The 26,307-nt window shown below is 44.4% G+C and overlaps 1 protein-coding gene across 1 annotated transcript in view; it reads left to right on the forward strand.

Annotated features, from left to right (window-relative positions):
- Positions 1–24,296, forward strand: part of RCOR1 (REST corepressor 1) — a 121,146-nt gene extending 96,850 nt beyond the window's left edge. The window contains exons 4-12 of the mRNA XM_081049181.1: positions 1,395–1,447; positions 2,876–3,037; positions 3,756–3,874; positions 6,901–6,979; positions 10,002–10,196; positions 15,680–15,757; positions 15,990–16,047; positions 16,690–16,919; positions 20,133–24,296. Of these exons, the coding sequence (XP_080905307.1) occupies positions 1,395–1,447; positions 2,876–3,037; positions 3,756–3,874; positions 6,901–6,979; positions 10,002–10,196; positions 15,680–15,757; positions 15,990–16,047; positions 16,690–16,919; positions 20,133–20,174 (1,016 nt within the window). The 3' untranslated portion in view covers positions 20,175–24,296. The remainder of the gene's footprint in view (positions 1–1,394; positions 1,448–2,875; positions 3,038–3,755; positions 3,875–6,900; positions 6,980–10,001; positions 10,197–15,679; positions 15,758–15,989; positions 16,048–16,689; positions 16,920–20,132) is intronic.
- The last annotated feature ends 2,011 nt before the right edge of the window (positions 24,297–26,307 follow it).

Below are 26,307 nucleotides of genomic sequence, written 5' to 3' on the forward strand. Positions count from 1 at the left end.
GGGTGAGCGCCACAGCCGCCCCTTTCAGCAGAGTCACCTCCCCTCACATTAGCTGTTTTTGTTTTAGAACCTTAGAGCATTTTTCTTGTGTTGGGCATAATCCACCCTATTGTGAAGTAATAAGCCAGAGACACAATTTGGAATAATTTCCTCCCCCATTTTTAAAATCACCAGTTTCAACTTTTGTGACAAACTAAGGTCATTTAGTTTGTCATTCACTGACTCGCCGGGAAACTGGAATTTTACTACATTCTGAGTGAAGTAACCAGTCAGTTTGTAAGGAAATGGTTAAAAAGGAAATAGAAAATGAGTGCCTTAGTATTGAAATTAATATTGAGTTGTACTATATGTAGTTACTGTTTGAATTAAGTTGACTTTTATCAATGGAAAAAATTTCCCCCGTAGTAGAGTACACGCTAATAAAAGAGTTTGAATTACTTTCAAAATTGATTTCTTTTCCCTAAACCGGTCTTCAGTTACACCACGGTTCAGAAGGTGGTTGGTTGTGGCGTGACTGCACAGTGTGCTGAGACTAGAGGCTCTGCCTGCTGCTGGGGTTCTTCTGTTCACTGTCTGTGTGACTGGGCAGGTGAGCCCCTCGGAGCCTGTTTCCTCAGCCCGAAATTATCATCTCACTTGGGGAGTGAGGTCTGGGGACAGAGGGAGCAGGGGCTAGTGGGAACCTGGCTGTTTGTTTCATTCAATTCTATGCTGCGTAATTTTCTTTTTTTTTAGCTTGTGTTATTTGGTAATTTATAAAGAAAAGTCATACATGGATATAAGGAGTGCTGTCAATGAATAGTCTCTTATTTTTCTGGAAGAAGACTAGAAATCTAGAGTGGAAGTATGTTCGCCTTCGGGGACGACAACTTCTCCTGGATTGAGTCAGTCAGCTTTCCTTGGTGTTTCCTTTAGTACTTGAAGCTGGCACTTGTCACTTGGGATTGGAGTTTGAAAGCAAGTACCAGGCATTGGTTCATGTAATTTATCTTCAGTTTTTTAAACGTAATAGTAGGTTGCTTGTTCTTCAACCTGGGCTGAGACTAAAAACGAACCCCATTTAATATTTTGGATTTCTAAATAATTATCTTTCAGAGTACCGATAAAATACTTGTTATAATATGAAATTTAAGTAGAAAATTATAATATGAAATTTAAGTATTTAAAAAGGAACCATATTCTTGCCATCCAGAGATAAGTACTGTTACTGTGTGAGTATCTTTAAGGTTATTTCCCTGCGGGATTTACATGCGTGAGCCCCCCAGTGGGCTCATATTACACGACTCCGTTTGGTTACTGTCTGTCTTCAGTTTGGTGTTGTGCGTGGCAGGCCTGAGGCGCGATTCTAGCGCCCGTAGGCTGCTGTCCCTCACGGGCCTCCTCTTGTTTTTCAGTGGACGAGTACATCGCCATCGCCAAAGAGAAGCACGGGTACAACATGGAGCAGGTACGCGTGGGCCGCTTTTGTGGGGGGAGCCGGCTGTCGAGCTAACTGCTCCCCTTGTGTTCTGTGGGGGGTACAGTGGTGCTTCCGTATCAGCAATGCTTTTGGTGGTTCCTAGCATGTCATGCGTGCAAGGCTCTGGTCCCCTCGTCACTGCCCGAGAGGAGTGTGAGGGGACCCTTTCATTCCAGAGCCATCTGTGGATTTCTGCAGGTGTGCTGTGTTGAGGGCAGCAGGGCTCTAAGGTGCTGGACGCTTGCTTCTATGAATATGTGATTTATCATTTCTGTGGTTGTGTAATGTTTTTGTCCTGACTCATGCTGTCACACTCAAATCTATAGTGTTTTCATATTAAGTGTTTTGAATCACTTTCAGCTTGTAAAATTTGACTAAGGCTTTCTTTTAAAAATTGTCTAGAGCCTATTAATGAGAAGTCCATGAGATTTGTTTTTCTCCAGGAGTGTGATATCTTATTTCAGCCTTATTTCTAACTACTATTTAAAAAATAAGCACATTAAGTTGGATTAATGCTTTCGTTGGCATTGATCTAGATTTTGTAGCCTATAAGTTACTAACATTTCTCATTTATCCTCATGACTGAGGGTACCAGTAATTGAGATTATATAGAATTGGACTCTTTCTTTCAGCCTTGGCCTTATTTTTAATTTTAAGAATTTTATTCTACCCTGGTAGAACTGTTAGAAAAGCCAATTACAATAAGAGTTCCAGGATCTTTCAGAGCAAGAAATGTATGCTTCTCCTTTTCCAGCCCTACTCATGAACTTCACCAAGCTTGCCCAGAAAATCATCAATTATGTATTTAGAAAGTATAAATATTATTGGGTGATCGATAAATGTACTTGTATGAATTTTTAAGGATTCTGGTCTTCAGAAGTGTGATACTTTTCACTTTAGGGTTGTTCTACAGTAAATTTTCTCAGGAAAGTATTCCTAAGTTCTCTCTCTTGTTTCTAATTTGTTACCCATTTGTATATTTTTTCCTTTCTGAGCTGAAAAAAACTTTATGTTTGCATTTTTGGGGCAAAAGAAGAATGAAGAATTGAGTGAACTGAGTGTTTTTATCACTTAGTTTCTCCCTTCATGTGCAGAGGCTTTAGAATGGCCTTGGGGGCACAGAGTCCAGAGCCACGCTGCTTTCGCCACTTCCTGGCACTGTGACTTTGGCAGTCACTACTTCACTTCCCAAGCCTCTCTATGCTAATTTGAACGTGAGAATGATGGACCTTATCCCATAGGGCTTGTGGGATAAAGGGTTAGTGTACCGAAGGGCGCATGTCAATTCGTTTGGGTTGGCTGTTTATTAATAGGGGTGTAAAAAGGTGCACGCCCTTCTTTGCCAACCTCCTTGTTTCCATGTTAATGTTGCTTTCACATCTTTGGTCTAAAATCTCACTGATACTGTTTTTCTAGGCTCTTGGGATGCTCTTTTGGCATAAACATAATATTGAAAAATCATTGGCTGATTTGCCCAACTTTACCCCCTTCCCAGATGAGTGGACTGTGGAAGATAAAGTCTTGTTTGAGCAAGCCTTTAGTTTTCATGGGAAAACGTTTCATAGAATCCAACAAATGGTAAGTAGGTGAGACCACCGATGTTTTCCCCCAGCCTCTCTCCTGTGCAGTGTACCTAAGGGAGGATATCCTCTGCACATACTACTCCCTTTCAATACAGCTCTCTTTAGAAAAAGCAGCTAGTTCCCTGCTCCTGCTGGGTGGGTGCCAGGCCTCAGATTACAGCAGTGAGGCGATTCTGTCCTAGCAACTCCCGGCTGGATGGCTGGAACGCAGCCCCGCCCCCACCCTCCACCCAGGCTCCCTTGTTGGGGCACCCCAGAAGATTAGAGGAACAGAAAGGATCTTTGATGGCTATTGGATGAGGAGGAGCATCATGGGACCCTGTCTGTCCGGGGAAGGTTTGCTTATTTTTTAGATTCTAGAGTGCTTTTTGATAGACTCCTACCGTGAAAGCTTATTGACAACTACTTTAGTGCTAAATGATTTTTTTTTTTTAAATAACCCAAAAGTTACGTATGTGAAAACTCTGATTCATCTTTAACTGACTTTACAATCTTTCATGGGCTAAGTTTTACTTAATCAAAATTGCAGTAATTTGAAACTGTATTGATGAGAGTTGTTTCATGAATTTTTTTCCTTATTGGAGAAAAAGGGGTCCGACTTACGACATTTCTCACAGAAATATGTGAGAGTGATCCTAATTATGTGTATCTAAACACGTTTGATTGTTTAAAGGTTAGCTTTAAATCAAAACCAACTCGTTTTTTATATTTAGCTTCCGGATAAATCCATAGCAAGTCTGGTGAAATTTTACTACTCGTGGAAGAAGACACGAACCAAGACCAGTGTGATGGATCGCCACGCCCGCAAACAGAAGCGCGAGCGGGAGGAAAGGTCGGTAGCCTCGGGCTGCTGTCTCACCACGGAGGGGCATCTCGAGTGGGTAGGATTTCTAAGAGCTGGTGGACACATAGGAAAAGTAGAGTGACTGGAACCAGAACTCACTCAGATACTCTGCACTAACTGTTCCTGAGCTGTAGGAATGCATGGGTCCTATTCTTCAGGAAGTTTTCTCACCACTCTTCCTGCAGCCAGTAGACTTCCATTTTGAATGAGTGGACCTTCCCAGAGAGGATATATTCTCTCCTGTCCCTGAAAGGGGTCTCCTTTGAATAAAAGGGAGTTGTTTTCTAGGTTGAAATGTGTTTGGTAGCTTGCACAAATTTATTTGACATGTTTGTGTTTGGTGTGTGAAAAAGATACCAGTACAATTTAGGTTTCCGCCTTCGCTTTTTTGACCAAGTCTGTTTTGTCTATAGGAATGAGTGAGGGCCACGATTCCTGGTTTCTCCTTAAGTGTTAGTTTTCAGGAGCGCCCCGTGAGTAGGGGGCACCTTACTTATCACTCCCTCAGATTCCCGCTTCCTACAGCGCGGTGGAAACAGCTCTGTACTCACACACAGAAGTGCGTTCTGGCCTCCGCTCTGAAGGGTCTACTCTGCATATGCGCAGGCGTGCTTTGCTTCACTACGCTCCTTCTCCCAGCCCCTGTCTCTAAAATGAAGATGTCTGAAGTCCAAGGTCACACACAGACATAATGGTTTGGGGGTTAGGTTGGTAACACGGCGCTTTTTAAAATTATATTTTCCATGTTTTCTATAATATAATTTTGTAAATTAGTAATAATTTGGCCCCATCTCAGGAGAATATTTTACAATTTCAAATGGAACAGAATAATGTGGGAACAAATTGAGAGTTGAGTATCACTTCAGGAGAATTCAGGGGTCTCGGCCAAGTCTCCAAGGCTCTGTCCGCCTGTCAGATCCCGTGACGTGGCTGCCCGCGGCGCGCCTCACGCTTCTGCGTCTGCAGCATCAGCGCGGCTGTTGAGGGGGCAGTGTGCTCGGTAACCAAAGAAATGGGACAGACCTGCTGAGTTTGTTTTTAGTGTTGCGGCAACTTTTTATTAAAATGTTTCTTTCCATTACATGTTTGATCTAGTTTACTGTTTATGATTTTATTACTACAAATAGGTGCAGTCTACTAAGCTAAAATCAGTATTAAATTTAAAAAATAGCTCGGCTTTGTTCCCCTGAGTGTGAAATGATCAGAGCATCGGCTGACACGGCTCCGCTCCCACCCCCAGGTGGTTCCCTCGTATGACTGCCAAGGAGGGACCGCTGTGCCCCCACCTCCATGTGCACCTTCACCCTGCTAGGGTGCAGGCAGGAGGGGAGCACTGCAGGCAGTGGTGCCTGAGAGGTTGTTGTGGAAGTAACGGCCCGGACTGGGGCAGGATTCCCTCAGCCCCGGGCTCCTTCTCTTGGAGCCTGCACAGTCAGAACTTCCTACTCCTGGGCCGTGCGGGGTGGGGAGAAGGGCTGAGCAGTGGGGGTCACCTGGGATGCCTTCCAGAGACCGAGTAGGGCCTGAGCACTCTGCCGCCCCTGCCGTCCAGCTGCTTTTAACTGGGGCGAACTGGGCCACGCTGCTTGACCTCGGTGAGCCTTCGTCCTGTCATTTTTTTAAATTGAATGTCCCACCTACCACAGAGCTTTTTTTTTTAAAGTAAGAACTACTGCATGGAAGGATATAAACAAAAACATTTAAAGGACCACATCAGCGTGAGTGTCCTTCTTGAAATTAACTTAAGATACCAGTTATCCAAGCCACCGAAAAGCCTTTCCCATTCTCAGACTCGTGTAGTCGCGAGTGGGTGTGTGGGACTTGAGAATGGATTTTCACTTGTTGATTCTCAGTGCAGTGGGACTTTATTCTTGAATAATTTCTCAGTTGTGTCTAACGATCATGCCCTAGTTCTCCACTAGGTAATTATGAGGAAATTAAGTAAATGTCTTCAATTTGATGTTTTCAGTTCAGAGGTGAGAGGAAGCACTTTCCATATATAATGCAACAGTGTCCTAGGCCTGGTTTGGGAGTTAGAAACGTATTTTAATAGTTCTTTTCTTAATCATTTAGACTAAAAGAACTATGGATTCATATTTTGTATGAATTGTAAAAATGATTTTAATTGCAACAATCTGAAAACATACTAATTTTATATTAGAGCTGTCATTAAATGAATTTATTGCTTTTATTTGTGTATTAAGTAAAATTAGTAACAAAATAATGTTTTATTTTTAAAGTATTTAAAAATTTTTTTTAATTTTCCATTACAGTTGACATACACTGTTACATTAGTTTCAGGTGTGCAGCATAGTGGTTAAACATTTATATAATGTACAAATTGATCTCCTCAATTAGTCTAGTACCCCCTTGACACCATTCATAGTTATTACAGTATTAGTGACTATGTTCTCTGTGCGGTGCTTTACATCTTGTGACTATTTTGTAACTGCCAATTTGTACTTCTTAATCCCTTCACCTTTACACCCAGTCCCCCAAAACTCTTCCCATCTAGCAACCATCAGTTCGTTCTCTGTATCTATGAGTCTGTTTCTGTTTTGTTTGTTCATTTGTTTTTTAGATTCCATATATAAGTGAAATCATATAGTATTTGTCTTTCTCTGACTTATTTCAACTGGCATAATACCCTCTAGGTCCATCCATGTTGTTGCAAATGGTAATAGTTCGTTCTTTTTGATGGCTGAGTAATATTCCATTGTATATATTACCACGTCTTTATCCAGTCGTTTATCAATGGACACTTGGGTCTTATTTTCTTATCTATTCAACCACTCTGTTTCTTTTGATTGGAGCACTTAATCCATTTATATTCAAAGTAATTATTGATAGGTATGTAGTTACTGCCATTTTATTCATATTTTTTTTGTCTTCTTCGTCTTCTTCAAGAGGTCCCTTTACCATTTCTTGTAATAACTGGTTTGGTGGTGATGTACTCCTTTAGGTTTTTGTCTGGGAACAGAATAATCTTTCAGTAACTTTCTCTTCTCTTTCAGTGAGGATGAACTTGAAGAAGCAAATGGAAATAATCCCATTGACATTGAGATTGATCCAAATAAGGAGAGCAAAAAGGAGGTATTTTTTCCCCGTTAGGCAAATAAATTGTATTACAAGTTCCATAAGTAAAGCATTCTTACTTTTTCTACTTAGCACTTTTAAGTACAAGGCATCACGGTATGACATTTTAAACAATACTAACTCCGCTTTCTAGAACTTAGAGTTGTGCTTGCCAGGAAACATAAGTAAAGGAAATCTGAAAGGACAGAATAGCACTGATGAGAGCTGATCCTGTCGAGGGCAGCAGTCCTCACCGCCTTTTTTCCCGAGCTCAGTCCCTTAGAAAGTGGTCCTGCTGAGGCCCACGCTAGAGTGTGGCTCCTCTTCTCAGCCTTGGGTCTCCTTCCAGGCTGTTGTTGGCCACCGGCTCTGCACGCTCTTGGGCAGGAAGTGGCTGCAGGGGGCCGACGGACTCAGTGCAAGTCTTCTCATTACTCCACCAACAGTGGGTCATACAAGGGTGAGCCTCACGCACGGTGAAGTTTTAATCGCTCACATCTTAAAAATCATTATGCCAGAGGTTTCTAGTGTCTGGGTTCAGGGGGCCCACGAATCCCTACAATTGTGGATGACTGTTTTTGGTGTACTTATAACATTTGTTTATTGTAAACTGTCCAGTGAGAACAGTGGGATATTGGGAATAGGGCTTGCAGTCTTGCATTATTTTGTCCATTCGTAACATTGAAGAAAGCATATGTGGGACACCAAGGGCCATCCCAGGAAACCCAGGGCTCCTTATCACAGGTCGGAAACCCCCACAATCCAGCACTGCCTGCCACAGGCCCTGGTGGAGGGCCAGGAGGACAGAGGGACGGGGTACTGGCGGGCAGGGCTCCTTAGCGTCTTGGAGCCCCCTCGGCCCCCCAGTCAGGCTGGAGCATTGAGTCCCATTGTGGGTGAGACTTTTGTGGTCAGATAAGAGTTTTTCTGAAGACAAGACTCTAGTTTCAGGAAAATCGCGAAGGGTTCTCTATCTCAAAAGATTCTAAAGTATGAGACAGCTATTTTAGATATGGAAAAACGAGTCTAGACATACCTAAACTTGAAAAATACATCAATAACATATGCTTTGTATAGACAAAGTATGAAATACAGTAAAATAGAAAGAAGAAAATGAAAATGATTTATAATATTGTCACACATAATCACCATTAACATTTTGATGACTCTTTCCAGGCGACTTCCTGTATAAAATGTATATGCCTATATACATAATTCTGAGTAAAAGCTCACTTTTTGAAAACTAAAAAATGGGATCTAAATATGTAATTTTTATAACCTTTTAAATTTACCTTGAACATATTTTTATGTCAGACACATTTGTATGCACAGCTGTATGTTATTTCATCATACAAATCTTTCCTAATTGAGTAAATTAACCTTCTTCGGGTTTTTACAGTTTTTGTCCCTGCTTTTTGCTATTATAAACAATGCTGATCTCATACTTAAGTAGTTGTGCACTTTTTTCATTATAATTAATTTCTAGAAGTTGGATTATTGGATCAAAGTGTTCCAGATAACATTTTGAAGGCTTCTCTTGGTAGGGTACATACCATGTTTCCCCGAAAATAAGACCTAGCTGGACAATCAGCTCTAATGCGTCTTTCGGAGCAAAAATTAATAAAAGACTCCGTCTTGTTTTACTATAAGACCCGGTCTTATGTAATACTATAATGTTATAATATAATACAGTAACGGGTCTTACATTAATTCTTGCTCCAAAAAATGCATTAGAGCTGATTGTCCGTCCGGCTAGGTCTTATTTTTGGGGAAACAGGGTATCATATCACCAAATTGGAAACTGGCGATTCTTTCTGGGTGATTTACACGAGTGCTTATATAACAAGATTGTTTTAAGGGTTAGCTAAATTTTGTTTGGGAAACCATGTGGTACTTGGAATTTTTAGTAAACTGTTTTGATGTATTGTTTATTAAGTTCTTCAATGAAACATTTTAAATGGAAGAGAAAGGGGTTGATTTTATATTAATTTCTATACTACCTATACGTATACCTCAATTTCTGATTCAAAAAGAAAACTGGTTAAATCGTAGTTCTTTCCGTACTAAAACGTTATTAAAACAGACACATCCTCAATAGGTGAGCTTACTAAATGGCATAGTGCAATTGCAGAACAGTTGATTGCCTACTGATATTTTTATGTATTGCTTATTACCGCTGTTCAGGAACTTACGGCTGCCATCATAGTTTGCATGGTCTTTTTATCTCAGTCTTTTAACGTATGAAGCAAAAAGCCTGAACATATTTTAAGCTCTATCAGCAAATGGGAACACACTTAACAAGATGAGATTATGACCAATTACAAAAGCTTCTTGTTCTTAAAATGTGACCAGTAAGGCGTTATCCTTTCCTTGCCAAGATTTTACAGCATTTCATGTCTGAAGGTTTTGGTTTTAGAGAAAGCACTTTAAAAAATTAGCAGCAGTCATGCATTTTAAAATGACAGCATATTTTTTTGAAGCAAATTTTTAGGACCCTGAAGTTAATGTGTCATCCCCCAAAAATGATGTATTAAAAAGTTCATGTATAAAAAATACGGAAGTTTATATTTTTTTAAACTTCTATAAAGATTTAGAATTTAAATCGATCTTTATAAGTGTGTTGAGTCTTATTTTTCTTTTTTCTTTCTTTGTTCATATGTCCATCCGTATTGTTAGGGACTGTCAGCATAAAATAGCTCCTTAGCCATATGCATAAAGATTGCCAGTGGAGAACGCAGATTTTTTCCTTCCTGTGTTACTACAGGAAGCTGAGAGTGTTGTCAGAGGCTTAAAGTGATTGATTGAGTTCAGATGTGTCTGTACAAGAAGGAAGTGGCGTCCACTTTGAAGTGGTTAGCCAAAATTCAATGGCCAGTGTCTCGTCTGTTAGCTACCTGTTCCAATTGTAGGTGGTAATTATGAGACAGCGTGGCATTTGTCTTAGATTGTGTGGAGCCAAGTTAAGGAAATATGCTTATCACTGTTCAGTTGGCATTGAAATATTTTTAGCATCTCATTTATCAAATATGTATACGTGCAGGTGCCTCCTACTGAGACAGTTCCTCAGATCAAAAAAGAGAAACATAGCACACAAGCTAAAAACAGAGCAAAAAGGAAACCTCCAAAAGGAATGTTTCTTTCTCAAGAAGACGTGGAGGCTGTTTCTGCCAACGCCACAGCTGCTGCCACGGTGCTGAGACAACTGGACATGGAACTGGTTTCAGTCAAACGACAGGTACCTGCGAGCCTAGTCCTGGGTAAAGGGCAGACCAGCACTTTAGAGCTGGTTTTATTTTTCACACACATGGATGTTCTCTTTCCACAAATATCAAGGGCATTTTATTTCTGGACAGAAGAGTGTAGCTACAGACCCACTGATTTTTCTTAAATTAACTTTAAAATTGATGTTACATATGTGTATACCAATATATGTGTGTGTGTGTGTGTGTGTGTGTGTGTGTGTTCAGTGATTTTTCACATTGCGAACATCCCCAACTAATCTCTATCTGGCTCAAGAAATGGAATATTGCCCCTAAAGCCCCATTCACGTCCCCTTCTCGTCACTACTCCCCTTAAGAAATGCCACCTCGCCTCCGCGGCTTCACTCCCGCCTCTCTTGTTCATGACCCACTTCTCCCAGCAGGAGGCCACTATTCTGGCTTTAAAACCACAGATTATTTTTTTTCTTTTTAAGATTTTATTGGGGAAGTTGAACACGACTTTATTGGGGAACAGTGTGTACTTCCAGGACTTTTTTCCAAGTTGATGTCCTTTCTATCTTAGTTTTGGAGGGTGCAGCTCCGCTCCAGGTCCAGTTGCCGTTGCAGGGGGCGCAGCCCACCATCCCTTGCGGGAGTCGAACCAGCAACCTTGTGGTTGAGAGGACGCACTCCAACCAATTGAGCCATCCGGGAGCTCAGCGGCAGCTCAGCTCAAGGTGCCGTGTTCAATCTTAGTTGCAGGGGGCAGAGCCCAGCATCCCTTGTGGGACTCAAGGAGTTGAACCAGCAACCTTGCGGTTGAGAGCCCACTGGCCCATGTGGGAATCGAACCGGCAGCCTTTGGAGTTAGGAGCACGGAGCTCTAACCGTCTGAGCCACCGGGCCAGCCCCAACCACAGATTATTTTTTATCCATTTTTGGATTTTATATTAAAAGTAGTACAGAGCCATAGTTCTTATTTCTCATCGTGTGCGTGTAAATGTCCTACAAATTACCTGTTTTACTCTTCGTGGGCATTGGGTTGTTTCGCATTTTTGGCCCTTGTGGTCCTGATAGGAACATTCTGTTGTATGATGGGGTGCATGGTGTATTATGCATCTTTGTTGGATGTGTGCCTGAGAGACGGGGTTACTGGGTTACAGAGCATGCACGTGCCCAGCACTGGAAGGCGGTTCCCCACGGTTTCCACAGCGGTCGTGTCAGTTCACGTGAGTTTGGGTTGTACTACATCAGGGCTCCCTAAGTGTAGCACTGTTGACTCTCTGGGCTGGGCACTGCTTTTTTGTGGGGGGCTGTCCTGTGCATTGTAGGCTATTTGGCAGCGTTTCTGGCCTTTACCCCCTCAGTGCCGGTGGTACCCTCCCCCATCAGCTGTGACAACAGAAATGTCCCCAAGCATTGTGAAATTATCCTTGGGGGTGGGGGGAGGGGCGAATTGTCCTGTTTCCCTGCTCTGAGGCTTGTCTTTTCACTCTCTTGTTCCCTTTTTTGGTGGTCAGAAATTCTTAATTTTAAGACAGTTCAGTTTCTACTCCTTGTCTTGTGTGGTTAGTCCTGTTCCACCTTCTGTTGAGATCCTTCCCTGAGGTTGTGAATACACTCTCATGCTGTTTCAGAAGTGTTTCTTTTGCCTTTTACATTTTGGTCTTCAGTCTACCTGGAAGTGTTTTTCTGTGTATGTTGTTACGAATAGGGTCACTAATTGTTTGTTTGTTTCATATAGATAGCTAGTTAACCGAGTACTGTTTATTGACAAGACCAACCTCTCCCTGTCCCAGTGCAGTGGGGCCTTTATTTTAAATCCAGCATCCGTGTGTGGGGGCAGGTTTGGGATTTCCCACTCTGTTCCTTTGGTCTGTTTGTCCATTCTTCAGCAGTACTATGCTGTCTTAATTACACGTCCCTACAATCTAGCTATCTGGCAGTGTAAGTCCTCCACGATTGTCTCGGCTCTGTGTGGCCTTTTGTATGTCCATAGAAAATGTAGAATCACCTTGTCAATTTCCAGAAAATTAATTCTGCTAGAATTTTGATTGGTTATGTTGAATCTATAGATCAAAATAGAGAATTAACATCTTCTGATTCATGAATATGAAGTATACCCCCACTTATAGGGGTCTTTAATTTCTCTGTTTTGTTTTTCCCTATGTATAGCTCTTGTACATCCTTTGTTAGAGTTATTCCTAGATATTTGGTACTTTTTGATGCTCTTGTAAAGGATATTGTTTTTTAAATTAATCCTTTTCTAATTATTTGTGGCTGGCATGAGAAATGCTCGTTATTTTCATCTAATTTTGCACAGTACACTGAAAATTCAGCTGTGTAGCCTTGTGTTGTCCTTCAATGTGTCTCGTCCCCTCCCCCCACACCCTCTCTTTCTATATGGAATTAAAGGCAAATTGTGGACTCAGAATTCACTTTAGCTTTTGCTTCTTTGACTAGTTAATCTTGATGGTTTCTGTGGAAGGTTGAATTGAATAGGAGGGCAGCTGTCGCTTCATAGATGAGAAGAGGGGTCAGTGGCCCCTGTCTTCTGGTGTAGGGAGACGGCACAGACCAGGACCACGCGGCCCCATGGAGCCAGAGAATTGGCTCCGTGTCTTGGCTGCTGGCACAGCTGTATTCTAACCTTAGGAGAATCACTTCATCTTCCGGGGCCTCTTTTCAAATGAAGAGATGAATCCTTGCTTGCCTGATCTTCTAGGATGTATGAGGGCTGCTGTGTTGGCGTTGGAAGAGCTCCCTCTGATGAGGGCTGTGAGCTCTTGGACGCATTTTCATCTGCCGCTACGTTTGCTCCTCCGCTGAGTGCATTCCGAATGCTTGCTGCTTCACGTTCACGAAAGAAAGCGAGACCCCTTCTTCCACAGAGGTGTCACTGAGTCCCTGGTTTTCAGAATCAGGGTCAAGAGCAGGAATTCTTTATTTGAAGGTAGCTACTCACAGTTCTCATTGTTGAAGAGAGGGCTTGCTTAGAGCCTGATATCCTGAGTGAGAGGAGACAGGTTGTTTACTTTCCATAACCTTTTAGGGCTACTGCCAAATGCACTTCTGGGCTCCAAATGACAGTCACACAGCGGACATTTTATTCTGGGGGCACCTACGTTTGGTGTTTGGCTGTATATCCCGGGAACCATTCGCCTGAAAATAACAAAACCTGACTAACAGCAGCTTAAACGATTAAGGATTTATTTTTATCAAATAGCAAGAGAGCCGAACATCAGTGGTGCTGGCGTTAGTCCATCTGTTCAGCGATGCTCTCAGAGAGCCAGATTCTTTTCAGCTTTCTACTTGGCGTTCTTAGTGATTGGCCTTTCATCTTGCTTGTTGCCCCACTGGAAGCTGCCGAAGCCATTTGGTAACCTTTCCGTCTGTGTGCAGGGCAGGGAGAGGAGGAGATGGCAGTGGAGCTGCCCCATCTGTCCCTTCTAGCACGAAAAGCCTTTGCTTCCCAGAAACCCTAGTTCCTGTGTGCCAGGCTTTGCCACGCTTCTCCTGGCTCCAAGGAACACGTGGGAAGGAGGCTGGGAACGGCTGTTAGATTAGCCAGGGAATAGAGCCTGTTGCATCAGGTCTTTCGGAGTGGAGACTAAAGCAGTCTGACATTAGAGAAGAATCACTAACCACACAACAACGTAGAAAAAAGAAAGTTGTGTTCGACTGGGTGGTCTAGTAAGGCACCAGGCCAAGTGACTGCTGCGTTTTTGGTTTTCCTTTACATGCCGATTACATTCATAGCCTATTGCTTATCCAGCTTGGTTGCCACTCACCCTATTGTGTTAGTGAACATGGGCTATTTCCAATATGGAAAGTGCACCAGGGTCAGAAATGTAGGTTAATGAGTTCAGAGCTGACTTTTACTTCAGAATTTGTAGATGTTCTCCCTTACAGCCATTCATTTAATCTGTATGCTTCTTTAGCTATTGATTTTAGAGAGAAAATGCACGTGCTAAAGTAGGCTGGTCTCCTTGGGAAATAAACATTACTTAATCACAATGCACTGTATACCTAGTCCTGTACCACGTATATACAAGCAGACAGAATGAGGGAGTAACAGAACTGGAATGCTAGGGGCTATGCAGTACTCTAGACCCCTGACTTTTTGCTAGTTCTGTCAGAAGTTTCTAGGTCTAGTTTTAAGCCTAAGGAGGATTCAGTCACCATCCTCTGAGCACCTTGCAGTGTTTTATGGGTTGTTGGTAACTGAGAGCTTTGAGCGAGAGTCTACTATTGTGCTATTCGATATGGTAGCTAGGAGCCATTTGTGGTTATTTAAGTTTAGATTAGTTAAAATTGAGAAAATTTAAAATTTGATTCCTCAGTTGCATAAGCTACATTTCAAGGGTTCAGTAGCAGTATGTGGCAGGTGGCGGCCGTATCGGACAGCACAGCTTTAGACGTTTCCATATCAGACAGAGTTCTGTTAGAAAATCCTGATCTGAGAACTGGTACTACTTTCCCGAGAACTTATTTTGAGTCAGTTTCTAGTATTTTCTTCTGATTTGTAACTTTTCAAAATAAACTAATTTCAGTAACTCAAAGTCCTCGTTTATGGTTTTATTGTGGAGTAAATTTTGTGCTTGTCTGATATTTTTCTTACATACACCACCCCCAACACCCTCGCTTAAGTCCTGCCTTCCTTTTTCTACCTTAATGAGATCTCTGCTTTCAAGGGCACCTGCTGCTCATTAGTGTCTCTGATGTTTTACTGGGAAAATGGACCAATTGCTCCCCTGCTTTCTTTTATTTGCTCGTGTGATCATTCAGAAATGAAAAATACTAGGGTCAGAGTTCTCTCGTGCTTGGCACAGAAATGCCCCCCTACTTGGAGCGGAGAGAGGAGGGCCCATTTCCGAGTCCGTGCAGAGTGAAAGGGCAGCAGGGATTGGTTGGGTGGTTGGTAGTGTTTGTGTCTTTCTTTCAATTAGGCTGGGGTGATGTGAGATTAAGTACATTGAATCAAAGCAATAACGTGGAAAAGATAACTTGTGACAAAATGAAGTTTCGGTTGATCCAAATGAGGGTTGTGGAGAACTGGAATGTTACTTTCTTCTTTCTCCCCATAAGAGCCTGCGGGCTGCTGCCATGTAGAGCAGTGAGGGCTGGGAAGCTCGGCTGCCTTGTGCCCACCTGTTCCGGTGTTTGGGTCAGTTCTGCAGGCCGGGAAGCCCAGGCACCGCCTGTCCTTTGTGTCAGACCCCAGATATGTGTTCTGCTCAGGTGATCGCCCGTCAGGAAATGGTGGGTTAGGATTATGTACGCAGGAGCCTTTTACCACCATCCCCTCCTTCTTGGTTGTCCCTTGTCTATAGCTGTCAGCAGGTCAATTAAAGAGACCAGTTAGATGCTCTCAAAGGATACTGCAGAGGGGACTTCCAGGTTTGGCACCATACAGGTTAGGAACTGCTCTTGGTTGGTTGGTTTCCTTTAGTTTATTTCTGTTTTCATACCTTCATAAAAGTTTTTCATTTTTAAAATGAAATCTTCTCTCTCTTAGATTCAGAATATTAAACAGACAAACAGTGCTCTCAAAGAGAAACTTGATGGTGGGATAGAGCCATACCGACTTCCAGAGGTAGGATTATGCTAACAGCATCTCAGAAGTCATGCCCAAGTTTTCTGTGTTTAAGAAAATAATATGCCTGTAATACACCTCCACTTACATCTATTAAAAAGAAAGGTGGAGACATAATTTTATAAACGCCTAATGTTAAAATTCTCATATGAGAAGAAGAAAGATTCGTTAACTGCATACGGATGTGCCATCTCTAAGTGTGGTGTGCTGATCTGACTCCTTTGGTGCCCAGGTCATTCCGAAGTGTAACGCACGCTGGACCACAGAGGAGCAGCTCCTGGCCGTACAAGGTATGGGGAGCATCTCCTTGGAAAGATCGGGAGCAGTGGCAGCTTCTAGGAGAGAGCAATGCCTCACTGCGCCCTGCACACGGTTCTCAGGGGCAGGTTCTTGGAGGGTCACATTCCCGTAGGGGATGTCGTTTTGGCCGCATTGCCACATTCCCTCTGGGCTTTACTCCTTTCCTTTCCCATCTCACAAGTCGTAAAAATCAGTGTGCAGGCGTCAGTTTCTAAAGGCGTGAGTACTTCATTTTGATAGCTACACGTTGGGTTCTGAATAGTCAGGAAGTACAAAACCCCAAAAGAAGCAGACTGAGTGTTGGGGTTTTAAGGTTGGGGGTGATCTAGTCCTGGGGACCCTGGAAAGATGAATGCATAACATCCACAACCGTACAGTAATTGCTGGGTGACTTCAGTTCTCACGTGACGTGATGGCAAGGTACAGATATCTGGGTCATACTGAACAACTTGGATCAGTCATCTATGGAATATATCTAAACTTCAGTACTTTCTCCACTGATATAATGCACAAAGGTAGGGCCTGCTATTTAAAGCCTGTATGTTTTGTTATCTGGATACGGGCAAGTCTCAATTGTGTTTTTCTCTTGTATTGAAAAAAAAAAAAAAAAAACTGTTTTCTTACATCCTTAGCCATCAGGAAATATGGCCGAGACTTTCAAGCAATCTCAGATGTGATTGGGAACAAATCAGTGGTACAAGTGAAAAACTTTTTTGTAAATTATCGACGCCGCTTCAACATAGATGAAGTTTTACAAGAATGGGAGGCAGAACATGGGAAAGAAGAGACCAATGGGCCCAGTAACCAGAAACCTGTGAAGTCCCCAGAGAATTCTGTCAAGATTCCTGAAGAGGAAGACGAGGTAAGTCTGAAACACGAGCTCTTCTGTGCTGGATTCGTGCTCAGTGGTCCAAGCAGTTTCTTCATTGTTGACCTTTTTCTGCTGCACAAATGGTTTTAGGTTTTAGCTGTGTCAGTAACTTGACTTTTGCCTGTAAATACCATAATAATGTGTGTGTTGGATTCACTCAATTTTTGGTCACTGTGTGTATTATTCACAGTTGAATTCCTGGACGAATTTCTTATTCCATCCTCTAGCCACAGAATATTCCACATTACCAGTTTTTAAATACGGTAAACCAGAAGTTGGAAGTGCCTTGAGGAGAGTCAGTAGAGCTCAGTCCTGTCAAATACGTTGTCATCTCGTTGTGAGTTTAATGAGCTTACCTGTGGGTCTGCACAGCTCGCCACCTTGTGCTCCTGGGTCTGCCTGCTGCACAGCCCTCCCAGCTTTGGGTGCTGTTGGGCTAACTGGCTTACATGTGGATGGGACAGTGCTAGGTCCTGTGCTTGGCTGGGACTTCTGGGACAGTGAAGACATGCAAGTCATCTCCAGGGTAGTGGCACTGAGTCATCAGCTAGTCGCGGAGCCTAGGCCGGAAAGTTATTGAGGCTCCAGGGACCCATCTGCTGCCTCCCTGCTTCCTGTGACAGGGTGGCCGTTTCCCCGACTAGCCTGGCCTGCACTGCTCCGTCTTTACCTCTCAGTCCAACAGAGGAGGAGAGTGGGGCTGGGCAGAGGTAAGAGTTCATTGCCAGCCACTTCACATTTGCGTTTGTTCACTGCCATGGTAAGTTAAGGATTAATTGAGCTTTACAAGGAAAGTCACTTTCTCATTAGTCTTCCAACAACCGTGCAGGAGTGATTTGAAATGACCTATTTTCCATTGTCTGCTTTCTCTGAAAGAGCCTGGCTATGGCAGCAGTCCAGAGTCCCCTTCTTGACTTGAGTGGGGGTGCCTTATCAGGAAGAAGGTACCCCTGAGATCATGACGTTGGTCATCCACGCAGTGCCTCATGGCGCATTCATCAGAAGAGTGTTAAAACATACTAATTTTGTTAGAATGGACTCCTTAGAGTCTTCCACCAGAAAATCTTGAGTAATTGTACAAAGTGTATCATATTGCCAAATGTGAGTGGTTCCCGAGTGAGTTCACCTGTGTATGGCCCAGCCTGCGTAGCATCTGAGCAAAAAATGAAGGTGCTTTTTCCTTCTGGCAGTGGTTTTTGTCCCAGTGCTAATTGCTGTTACCTTTCACAACAAATTAACTTCCTGAAGTCCTGGACTCGGTTTAGGAAGCACTGAAAAGATGAGGTTACTAGGAAAGGAGCATGAGAATTTGCGAGAAAGAAAGCCATCTTCTATGTGAAGATTTCCAGCCTCAGTCCCAGGAAGCAGAAATAATAGGAAACTGGCTCTCTGCTCTGTGCAGATTTAACCAGAACCAGAGCCCTCAGGGTTGGCACAAACAAAGTGATAGTGAATTTAACCACCAGGATGTCAGTTCTTGTGCACACGTGTAGTTTTCTTTCGCCTGGTTCGTTTACTGCCTGACTTGCATAAGTCAGTTTGTTTTCTTTATTAGTCCATCCTTAATGGGCCACTTCCCGTGTTGATTTGACATCAAAATACCCATGTGATTTCCTCTCCTCCTCTCTGGTGAAGCTGGCTGGTCCATCCATCACTCAACCTCCCAGCAAGCAGCAGGTCTTCCAGATGTCTGCTTACCCAACCTGGTCTTCCAGAAGAATCTTATCATCCAGCTTCTTTTTGATGTGTAATCTTTCTATTTCCTTTAAAATTTTTCACCCCTTTGGTCATATAAAACACAACACACACACGTTCTCACACACACTCGCTGTCACACACACTGATTCTCCCACACATGCCTGTATTTCCTTTTCTCTTTAGTCTCTTTCTGCTTCTTACAGCACAAGCCCTTCACTCCATCACCCTGGGCTTCCGTTCTCCATTTGCAGCTGCTTTTCTGTCTGCTGAGGGCCTGAGGGAACTTGTTAGAGTGCTAATTGTAGTCAGTGCTCAGAACTTGGTGTCCTTGGAATTCTGCATTTATTTCGTGGCATCTAGTAGCTAAGGAAGGTCGCTGGTGTCCTGCCTGCCCCTCTGCCCTCAGATTTTGTGTCTTATGCAGCACAAATAGGGAGGAAAGCATCAGAATTGCCACAGGTCCTGGAACGGTGAACCCTCACTGAATGTCGCAGATAGGTTCTGCAACATTAAGCGAAGCCATGCAGAGCAAAACCAGTTTTACCATAGGCTCATTGGCATGAAGCAGAGCTCAGTGCCCAGGCATCTCGTCTGCCTTATAAGGAAACCACATCGAGGACCTGCTGTAACGTGAGGGCTAAGAAGGGAGGGAAGCCTACAGGGTCCGGAGTTTTCTGAGGTGGCTGAGGATGGGGTGGGGTGGGATCAGAAAGGGCACGGAGCGATGCTAAAAATGACGGTTAGAGATAAGGTTTAAGACTGTTACTTTAAATTAGAGAATGGCTCAGTGACTGCTAGTGGGGAGGAGTCTCTGGTTTATCTGACAGCAGTTCTAATAAACTGACTTCACCTGGAGAGCAGCCGTTCCCAGGTTCCGGATTGCTATCCAAGTTGTTTGTCAGCAGCCCGGCATAGGAGGGGCGCAGTGAGCACCGAGGCACGAGTGTCCTATAGGTTTGGGTCTGAAGTGCACTGGAAGAGTCTGCAACCTTCGGGACCCGAGGTAGCCTGTGTCCCTGTTTGTTGGCTGGGGTGGGTGCCACGCAGCCCCTCCAGCCAGTGCCTGCATCCCTGAGCAGGACTCTGCCAAGCACTGTGCTTACTGCCCTTTTCAGGGGTTTTCTTGAATCCTGTGAAGTAGACATCGTTACTGTGTATATTCTTCAGATGAGGAAGAGAAGCTCCAACAGGAATGATGGCTGTTCCCTGGGTACACAGCTAGGAAGTGGCAGAGTCAGGACTCGAGCCCAAGATATCCTGCCATGCTGCCTGCTGCCGGGCGTGGGCCTCGGGCCTCGGGCCTCGGACCTCGGACCTCGGACCTCGGACCTCGGACCTCAGACCTCGGGGCAGCCACCTCCTGAGGCCCCGCCCGTAGGAGTGGAGCGTGCATGTGCGCACGTGCACGGGCAGGCCCGGTGGGCCGGCGCCCTCTCCCTCGTGCAGGACACCGGAATACACCGTTTGTGTTGTTGACCTGCTCTGTTTTTCTTCTGCCCTCCTCAGGCTGCTTCTGTTCTTGACGTCAGATATGCCTCTGCCTCCTGAGAAACTCTGGGAGCCTCCAGTACTTGGTATGGACAACTGTGTTCCCCAGGATATCAGGTATTACAAGACATCACCTAGCCATCTGCATCACAGCTCTGTGGACAAGCAGCTATTACCAAAAAGGCATACACTTCCAGTCCTGTGCTACATCTGCCTTAATTCTTCGCTCGTTCCTCCATGTTGGCGCCACGTCTCAGACAGCTCCACTGCATCTCACACTCTGCCTGAGTGCGGGGGGGAACCTCCTGGCCTGCACGCCTCCTGTGACTCTGGGGGCCGCCTCCCCCGTCGGAGCTCCTGAGCCCCATCAATGGCAGCTCTTCCCGTCAGCAGCTTCAGAACAGGTAGTCGATTTGGAAGGCACGACTCTGCTCCTGCATGGCCTGCAATTTCTACTTTGTGCATAATGTAATTTTCAGAGTAACTGTGACCCTGTTGGCCTTCTAGAAAGTTTCTCTTGTTCTTTTCTGAGGCATCCACCTAAGTGATATCATGCTTCTTTGGAAATCACAGTACATTGGCAGACTGCATTATAACCTTTATCGTGCCAAACATCCTGATTCAACTCACATTTCCCTGAATATAGGGTATAATTATGGTTTATAAGTGTAGTTGGCTTAAATCTCTCCTTCTCCTTTCCCAGTTGGTAGGAAGCTCATTCGCAGCAACTCTCCTTGGACACTGTAGCTTAAAAGGAACGTGGACCTCAACACTTTCTGCCTTCAATTCTCAGCATTGTAATCAGGATGGGTGCCGCCCTGTCTTTTCCTGACCCCCCTCACCACCCAGCTCCAAGAGATTTGGTCCATACCACTACTGTACCTGGTGCTTGTACATTTGGAATTGGTGCCTTCTCCTTTTGGCAACCATGTTATGAATCTTTTTTCTGTTTTAGTGTCTTACTTCTTTAAAGTTTATTGCTTGCCAAAGATGACATCACTGAGATTGGGAGATGGGAGAACTTGCTGCAGATCTGAAGAGCGCAGATTTGAAATGTTACATTAGCTCAGCAAAGGGTATTAGAGTCGCTGGTGATGGTTTTGTACAGCTGCACGTTGTTTGTTCCCCATCCTCTCGGTATGCCTGGCCTTTTATATGTCACTCCACATGTCCTTTTGTGTCCTTCATGTACTGATGCGGCCACATAAACACCATCCTCTCTCTTTTCATATAGTACAGGACAGAGAAGTGCTCAGTTTATTGGTTCTAGTGAGACCAAGATGAAAAGAAACAATCTACAAAGTGGTATGTATTGCCTTTTGGTTGGACTGGCACAAGTGAAAACTTACGATAAATGTCCTGAGGCTTCCAGAATCCCTTTTATTCTCTTGCCTGGCCGTGGGCCTGCGGAGGGGCCGAGGGATCCTGTCGAGCTGCATTTGAACTCCTGCCCCTTCCCACGGTCAGTTCAGCCTGCACTAAAGATGCGAAGGAGCATTTTTGTTCTTATTTTTTGCATCATTTAAATATTTTTACCGCTTTCAATACCAAAAAGTAAAGAATGCAGATGCTTTAAGGTGGCATAAACAGAATTCTTAAGAGTTTAAAATATGCAATTAAAATGTATGTGTTCTGACTCCCAAGCACCTTGCCTTTTTTGTTTGTTTGTGTTTTTTTTTTAAGTCTGATTTTAGCAAGAGAGCTAGAAAAGTGGATGGTTTGGAATTGTACTTTTTTTTTTTTTTTTTTTTTTTTAGAAATTTGGAGAAGGGTCATTCAAAGCGGGGGGAGTAAAATGGGACTTTCCCAACTTTTATCATCTTGTCCCTAGGCTGGGAGTCTGTAGTCGGGGGTCAGGGACAGCATGTGAAGGACAAGTCACAGCGGGGCGGTCACAGCTCCCCGCCCCTGCCTGGATGGGGGCAAAAGAACACTAGGAATGCTGCAGGGTTGTTTTGTTTGTATCGTAAGCCTGCTGTGTAATTGGAAAGTAGCAGGAAAGGACCCGGGGAGGAGGTGGCATAAGTTTTGCACATCTCGTTAAGGGGACATGAGGCTTAAACAGAAGCTTCAGTTTCTCCTTGCTGATTCTCACAAGCTCCGTCCTCTCATTGGAAGCAGTCGGCAGTTTGTTGCAATGGGTTTCTCACTCTGCCAGTAGATCTGTTCTCCTCTTCTCGCCCAGGCTATTTTCCTTAAGAATTGTTTCCTTCTGGCAGTGCTTGAAAGCATGAGGCTAGGTCTTATGTAGCATGATGGATATGCCAGCAGTGCCAGACCTCTGCATTGGGCACCAGGCCCTTAGGTGGTTCCTGGCACTGAGTGGTCTCCCGTCCCGAAGAATCACTGTGCCGGTATTGTCGAGATCGCAGCAGCTGGGTTTGGGCTTTCTCTCCAAGGGAAGGGGCATGTTGTTTCCATTTGCCAGAAGGGAAGAAGAGAGTTGTCTTTGCCTGACTGCCTTCGTTGTAGTTTCACGGATAAGATAGCACTGTGTTTTAAACTGTTTCATTACACTGTCTTTGCAATGATGTTGTAAATGCAAGAAATCACGGAGCTTTAAAAGCTAAGTGGTTTGGTCTTATTTATGTGCAGCCCCTTTTTAACATATCAAGACTTCGGTGCGTCAGCAGGTCGTGTTTGGACGTGTAAAGGTCCACGTGACAACTGCTTCGGATGCAATGTTCACTTAAGCTTTGTCTTCTTAAAAATTATCAATGTGAATGTCATAATTATATATATATTTTTGTGGAAAATTTCTCCTAAGTTATTGTGCAAATTATAGTACCATTGAAACAAAGGATAGTTTTAGTTTAGAAATCCTAAAAGATATAAATTGCATTGCATATGCATTAAGTTTGTTTTATTTAATTTTATGTAGATGTGTAAAGTGTTAGGTAAAAATTTTTTCACTTATCCATTTAAACACCTTGTTACTTGAATATTGTGTTGACTGGTCTGAAACAGTGGTCAGTTCTGTAATGTAGCTCTTTCAACCGGAAGCAGCCCCGCGGCGGCTGTGCTGACGTCAGCGGAGGGCGGGGCGTGGCTGGGCCGTGGCGGCGGGAGCCAGGCGGTGGGGCCCGTGCCCTGCGCTGTCTCGGTGTGTTTGTGCCCACCGAGACACCAGTTCCTCAAGATGCTTTTTGATAGTTTTTTAACCTTATAAGACCCTTTGATGGTCACAAACCTCTAATCAAAAAACGAAAAAAATAGTTGAGTTTCACAGCTTGACTATGGTGGACTAATTAAGCAGTTTTTCTGTGTATATAAAGTTTCCTCAAATATCACACACCACTATAAGTGTGCTCATTGTCACTTTAAATTTCAACTATGCCCTATTTTTGTCTTTCTAAATATCAGATGTACTATTGGTATAATTGCATACCAAAAATAAGCCAAACAGTGCTTTACACTAACTGGATCCCTGCTTATGTGAGCAAAGGAAAGATGGAGCCAACTTAGTCGAGAGTCTCATTTTCTCTCTTGTTCAGCCTGTTTCTAAATCTAGTGACCCAGGACTCAAGCTTTTCATATCAAGTGAAACTTTGCCTCAAGTTGACTCAAGGTAGTTAGCTAGCTAATCAGACTCTAGTGATTTTGTACAGTGCTCAAAAACACACTCTCTGCCACGCCTGGATCTCTGCAGCTCTTCCTACTTAGAGTGAAGCACAATTGCAGTAACGTTACAATTCAGAAGGAAGGTCAGTATAGTCTATGCATGTTGTATGATAAGGAGTGTTTACAGTCACCTTCTCCCAGAACTGAAACTTACACTGGAGGGGGTAGTGTTCCATTATGTAGACTTATCGGCTTTGCTGAGTGCTTTTTAGATTGCTTAAAACTTTTTCAAGATTTTAAAAGATGTATAAGGTTAAGTTTGCAAATATAATGGAAATGCTGTATATCTTTTGAAGTGATAAAATTCACATTGGGATTTTAAAGAAAATACGTTGTAATAATGCTGTTGTAAGTAATATTTTAATGTCTCTTTTGCCTGTTTTCTATTTCAGCACATTCATTATGGTGAATGTTCATAGCATTATAATTGCTTAGCCATTGGATGATAACATTTGTTAGTGGAGATTGGAACATTTATTTGTGAAATTCTGCAGAATTCATTTTTCTATTTCCAATATTTGCTGAAGTTAAATAAAACTTTTCAAGCCGTTGACGTAATATAAAATATGAAACAAAACCATTTTCTGCACCGCCACCCGCATTTTCCATAAAGCAGTACCTACCCCAGTACAGAGTGGGGTTTTCCCTGCCCATTGCATTGGACCCTGGAGTTCCTGAATGTATTAAGTTCCCCAGAACTACAGCATGTAGGAACAGTCAGGGATGCCTTTTGCTTTTAGCCTTTAGTTCTCTCTACATGAACTATATTCTTCTTTATGTACGGTAATCTTACGGTTGGGATCAAATTGAGGTGCATGAGTTCGGAAGGTTTGCGACAATTTAGGTGACAGTTTCGGTGAGAGCAATGTTTTCCCATTAGTGGTTTTTCTCTTTTCAGTTGACCAGGCTTTGACACCTGGCTGCTGGCCTCTGCATAGCCCCTGGACTGGCAGTGAGAGGCAAGACCCCCACCTGTGTCACCTCTGGTAGGCCAAGAGTGGACCCAGCACTGATCTCAGCACTTCTGAGTCCCGCGAAGAACACTTGGCAGCCACTGGCCAGCTTAGCGTCTTTCCTTCTTTAGCTGGAATGTGGGTTTCGTTAGAAAAGTACCATGAAAACCTGATTCCCCAGTCCAGCGTTGCCTCAAACAGCATTTAAAAGACACACTTGGGGCCTTCTGCGTGCGTGACTTTGCATGGTGTCGAGGGAGGGTGTTTACATGGCACTTCTCAGGTCATTTCTGGAGGAGACATGAATGGCTGCCTCGGGGACAGCACCAAGCGGCCCAGGAGAGGACTGCCAGGAAGCACAGGGACCCAAGGGTGGAACCTGGGAGCGGAGGTCCGTGGCCCAGAAACCCATGTGATCTGTGGAGGTGACTCGTGGTGTAGAACGGGGGAACCCCCAGCTTTCCTGCCAGGAGACGGAGTAGGAAGGCAAGCCAAAAGGGAGTGCAGGCAGGGCTGGGGGTGAGGAGGGGAAAGGCTCAGAGCAGCCCACTGCTGGTGCTGCTGGACATCTGCTGGGGGGCACCAGACAGGCTGTATAGGCCTGGCCCCCACACATCTGGAAGGGTAGTGACAGCTGAGGGCAGGAAGAGGAGGGAACTGGCCCTGGCCACGAGAAGGAAGGGATAGGCGATGGGTCGTGGGTCCCCACATCGGGCACATGGAGAGCACAGGTCACCTCTTGTGTCACATCTCCCATAACCTTGGCCCTTGCACCAGCCCCAGCTTCAGGCCAGTGTAACTGACAGCATTTCCTTTGCGGGTGAGAGCTCAGCCTGGCCGAGGGGGGCAGGTAGGTGCAGGTGTGGGGTGCGTCCCCGGTGCAGCAGACAGCCTGTCTGTTCGGAGGCAGTTCTGCAGGACTCCGCCTCTGGGCCCACAGTGGTGACCAACGGAAAATGCGCCGTATCTCAGTTTACTGTCCCTGTCTCACTGTTCCTGATTGCGTTCCTGTTCCGCGGGATCACTCTCAGAATCAAACCACCCACAACCCCTCACCACAGGCTCCACTTTCTGGTAGAATCTCTGCCAAGACAACAAACACATCGAGGCGAGAAGAACTTTCGTCCCCCACCAGGCCTGTCATCGCCCTGGTAACCTCTGTCGAGGGGAGAGTCCTTGAGAGCACCTACCAACGGTGTGGCAGGAAAGGGAGTAACAACAACCGTACCTAGGATCTCAGTTTTTCACGGCTTCCTCCGCCTTGCCCCCCAGGGGATGTGTGTACTGAGACGAGGAGCCAGCTTGCAACTCCCGTTCTCTGTAGCCTCCAGTCCCAGTACCAGCAAGGGGCTGGCTCTGGGAAGTAAGCGATGCATGAACATTCCAAGTGGTCCAATTCCGTTCCTTGTCAGTGGATCGAAGATGACGCTTATGTTCAGCTGCCTCCTGCTTGGGGCGTCACGGGGGCCTGGACAAGCTCCTGGGTGACCCTGCCTCTGGTCCTGGACTGGATGGAACCAGCGCCCCAGGACAGTCCCCCAGTACGCTTTCCCACCAACCCCCAAGCAGGGGCACAGTGGCAGGCCTTGAAGCAAACACCCCTCCCTGGACCACCTCAC

Source organism: Rhinolophus hipposideros (assembly GCF_964194185.1).
Source record: "Rhinolophus hipposideros genome assembly, chromosome: 5".
NCBI lineage: Eukaryota > Metazoa > Chordata > Mammalia > Chiroptera > Rhinolophidae > Rhinolophus > Rhinolophus hipposideros.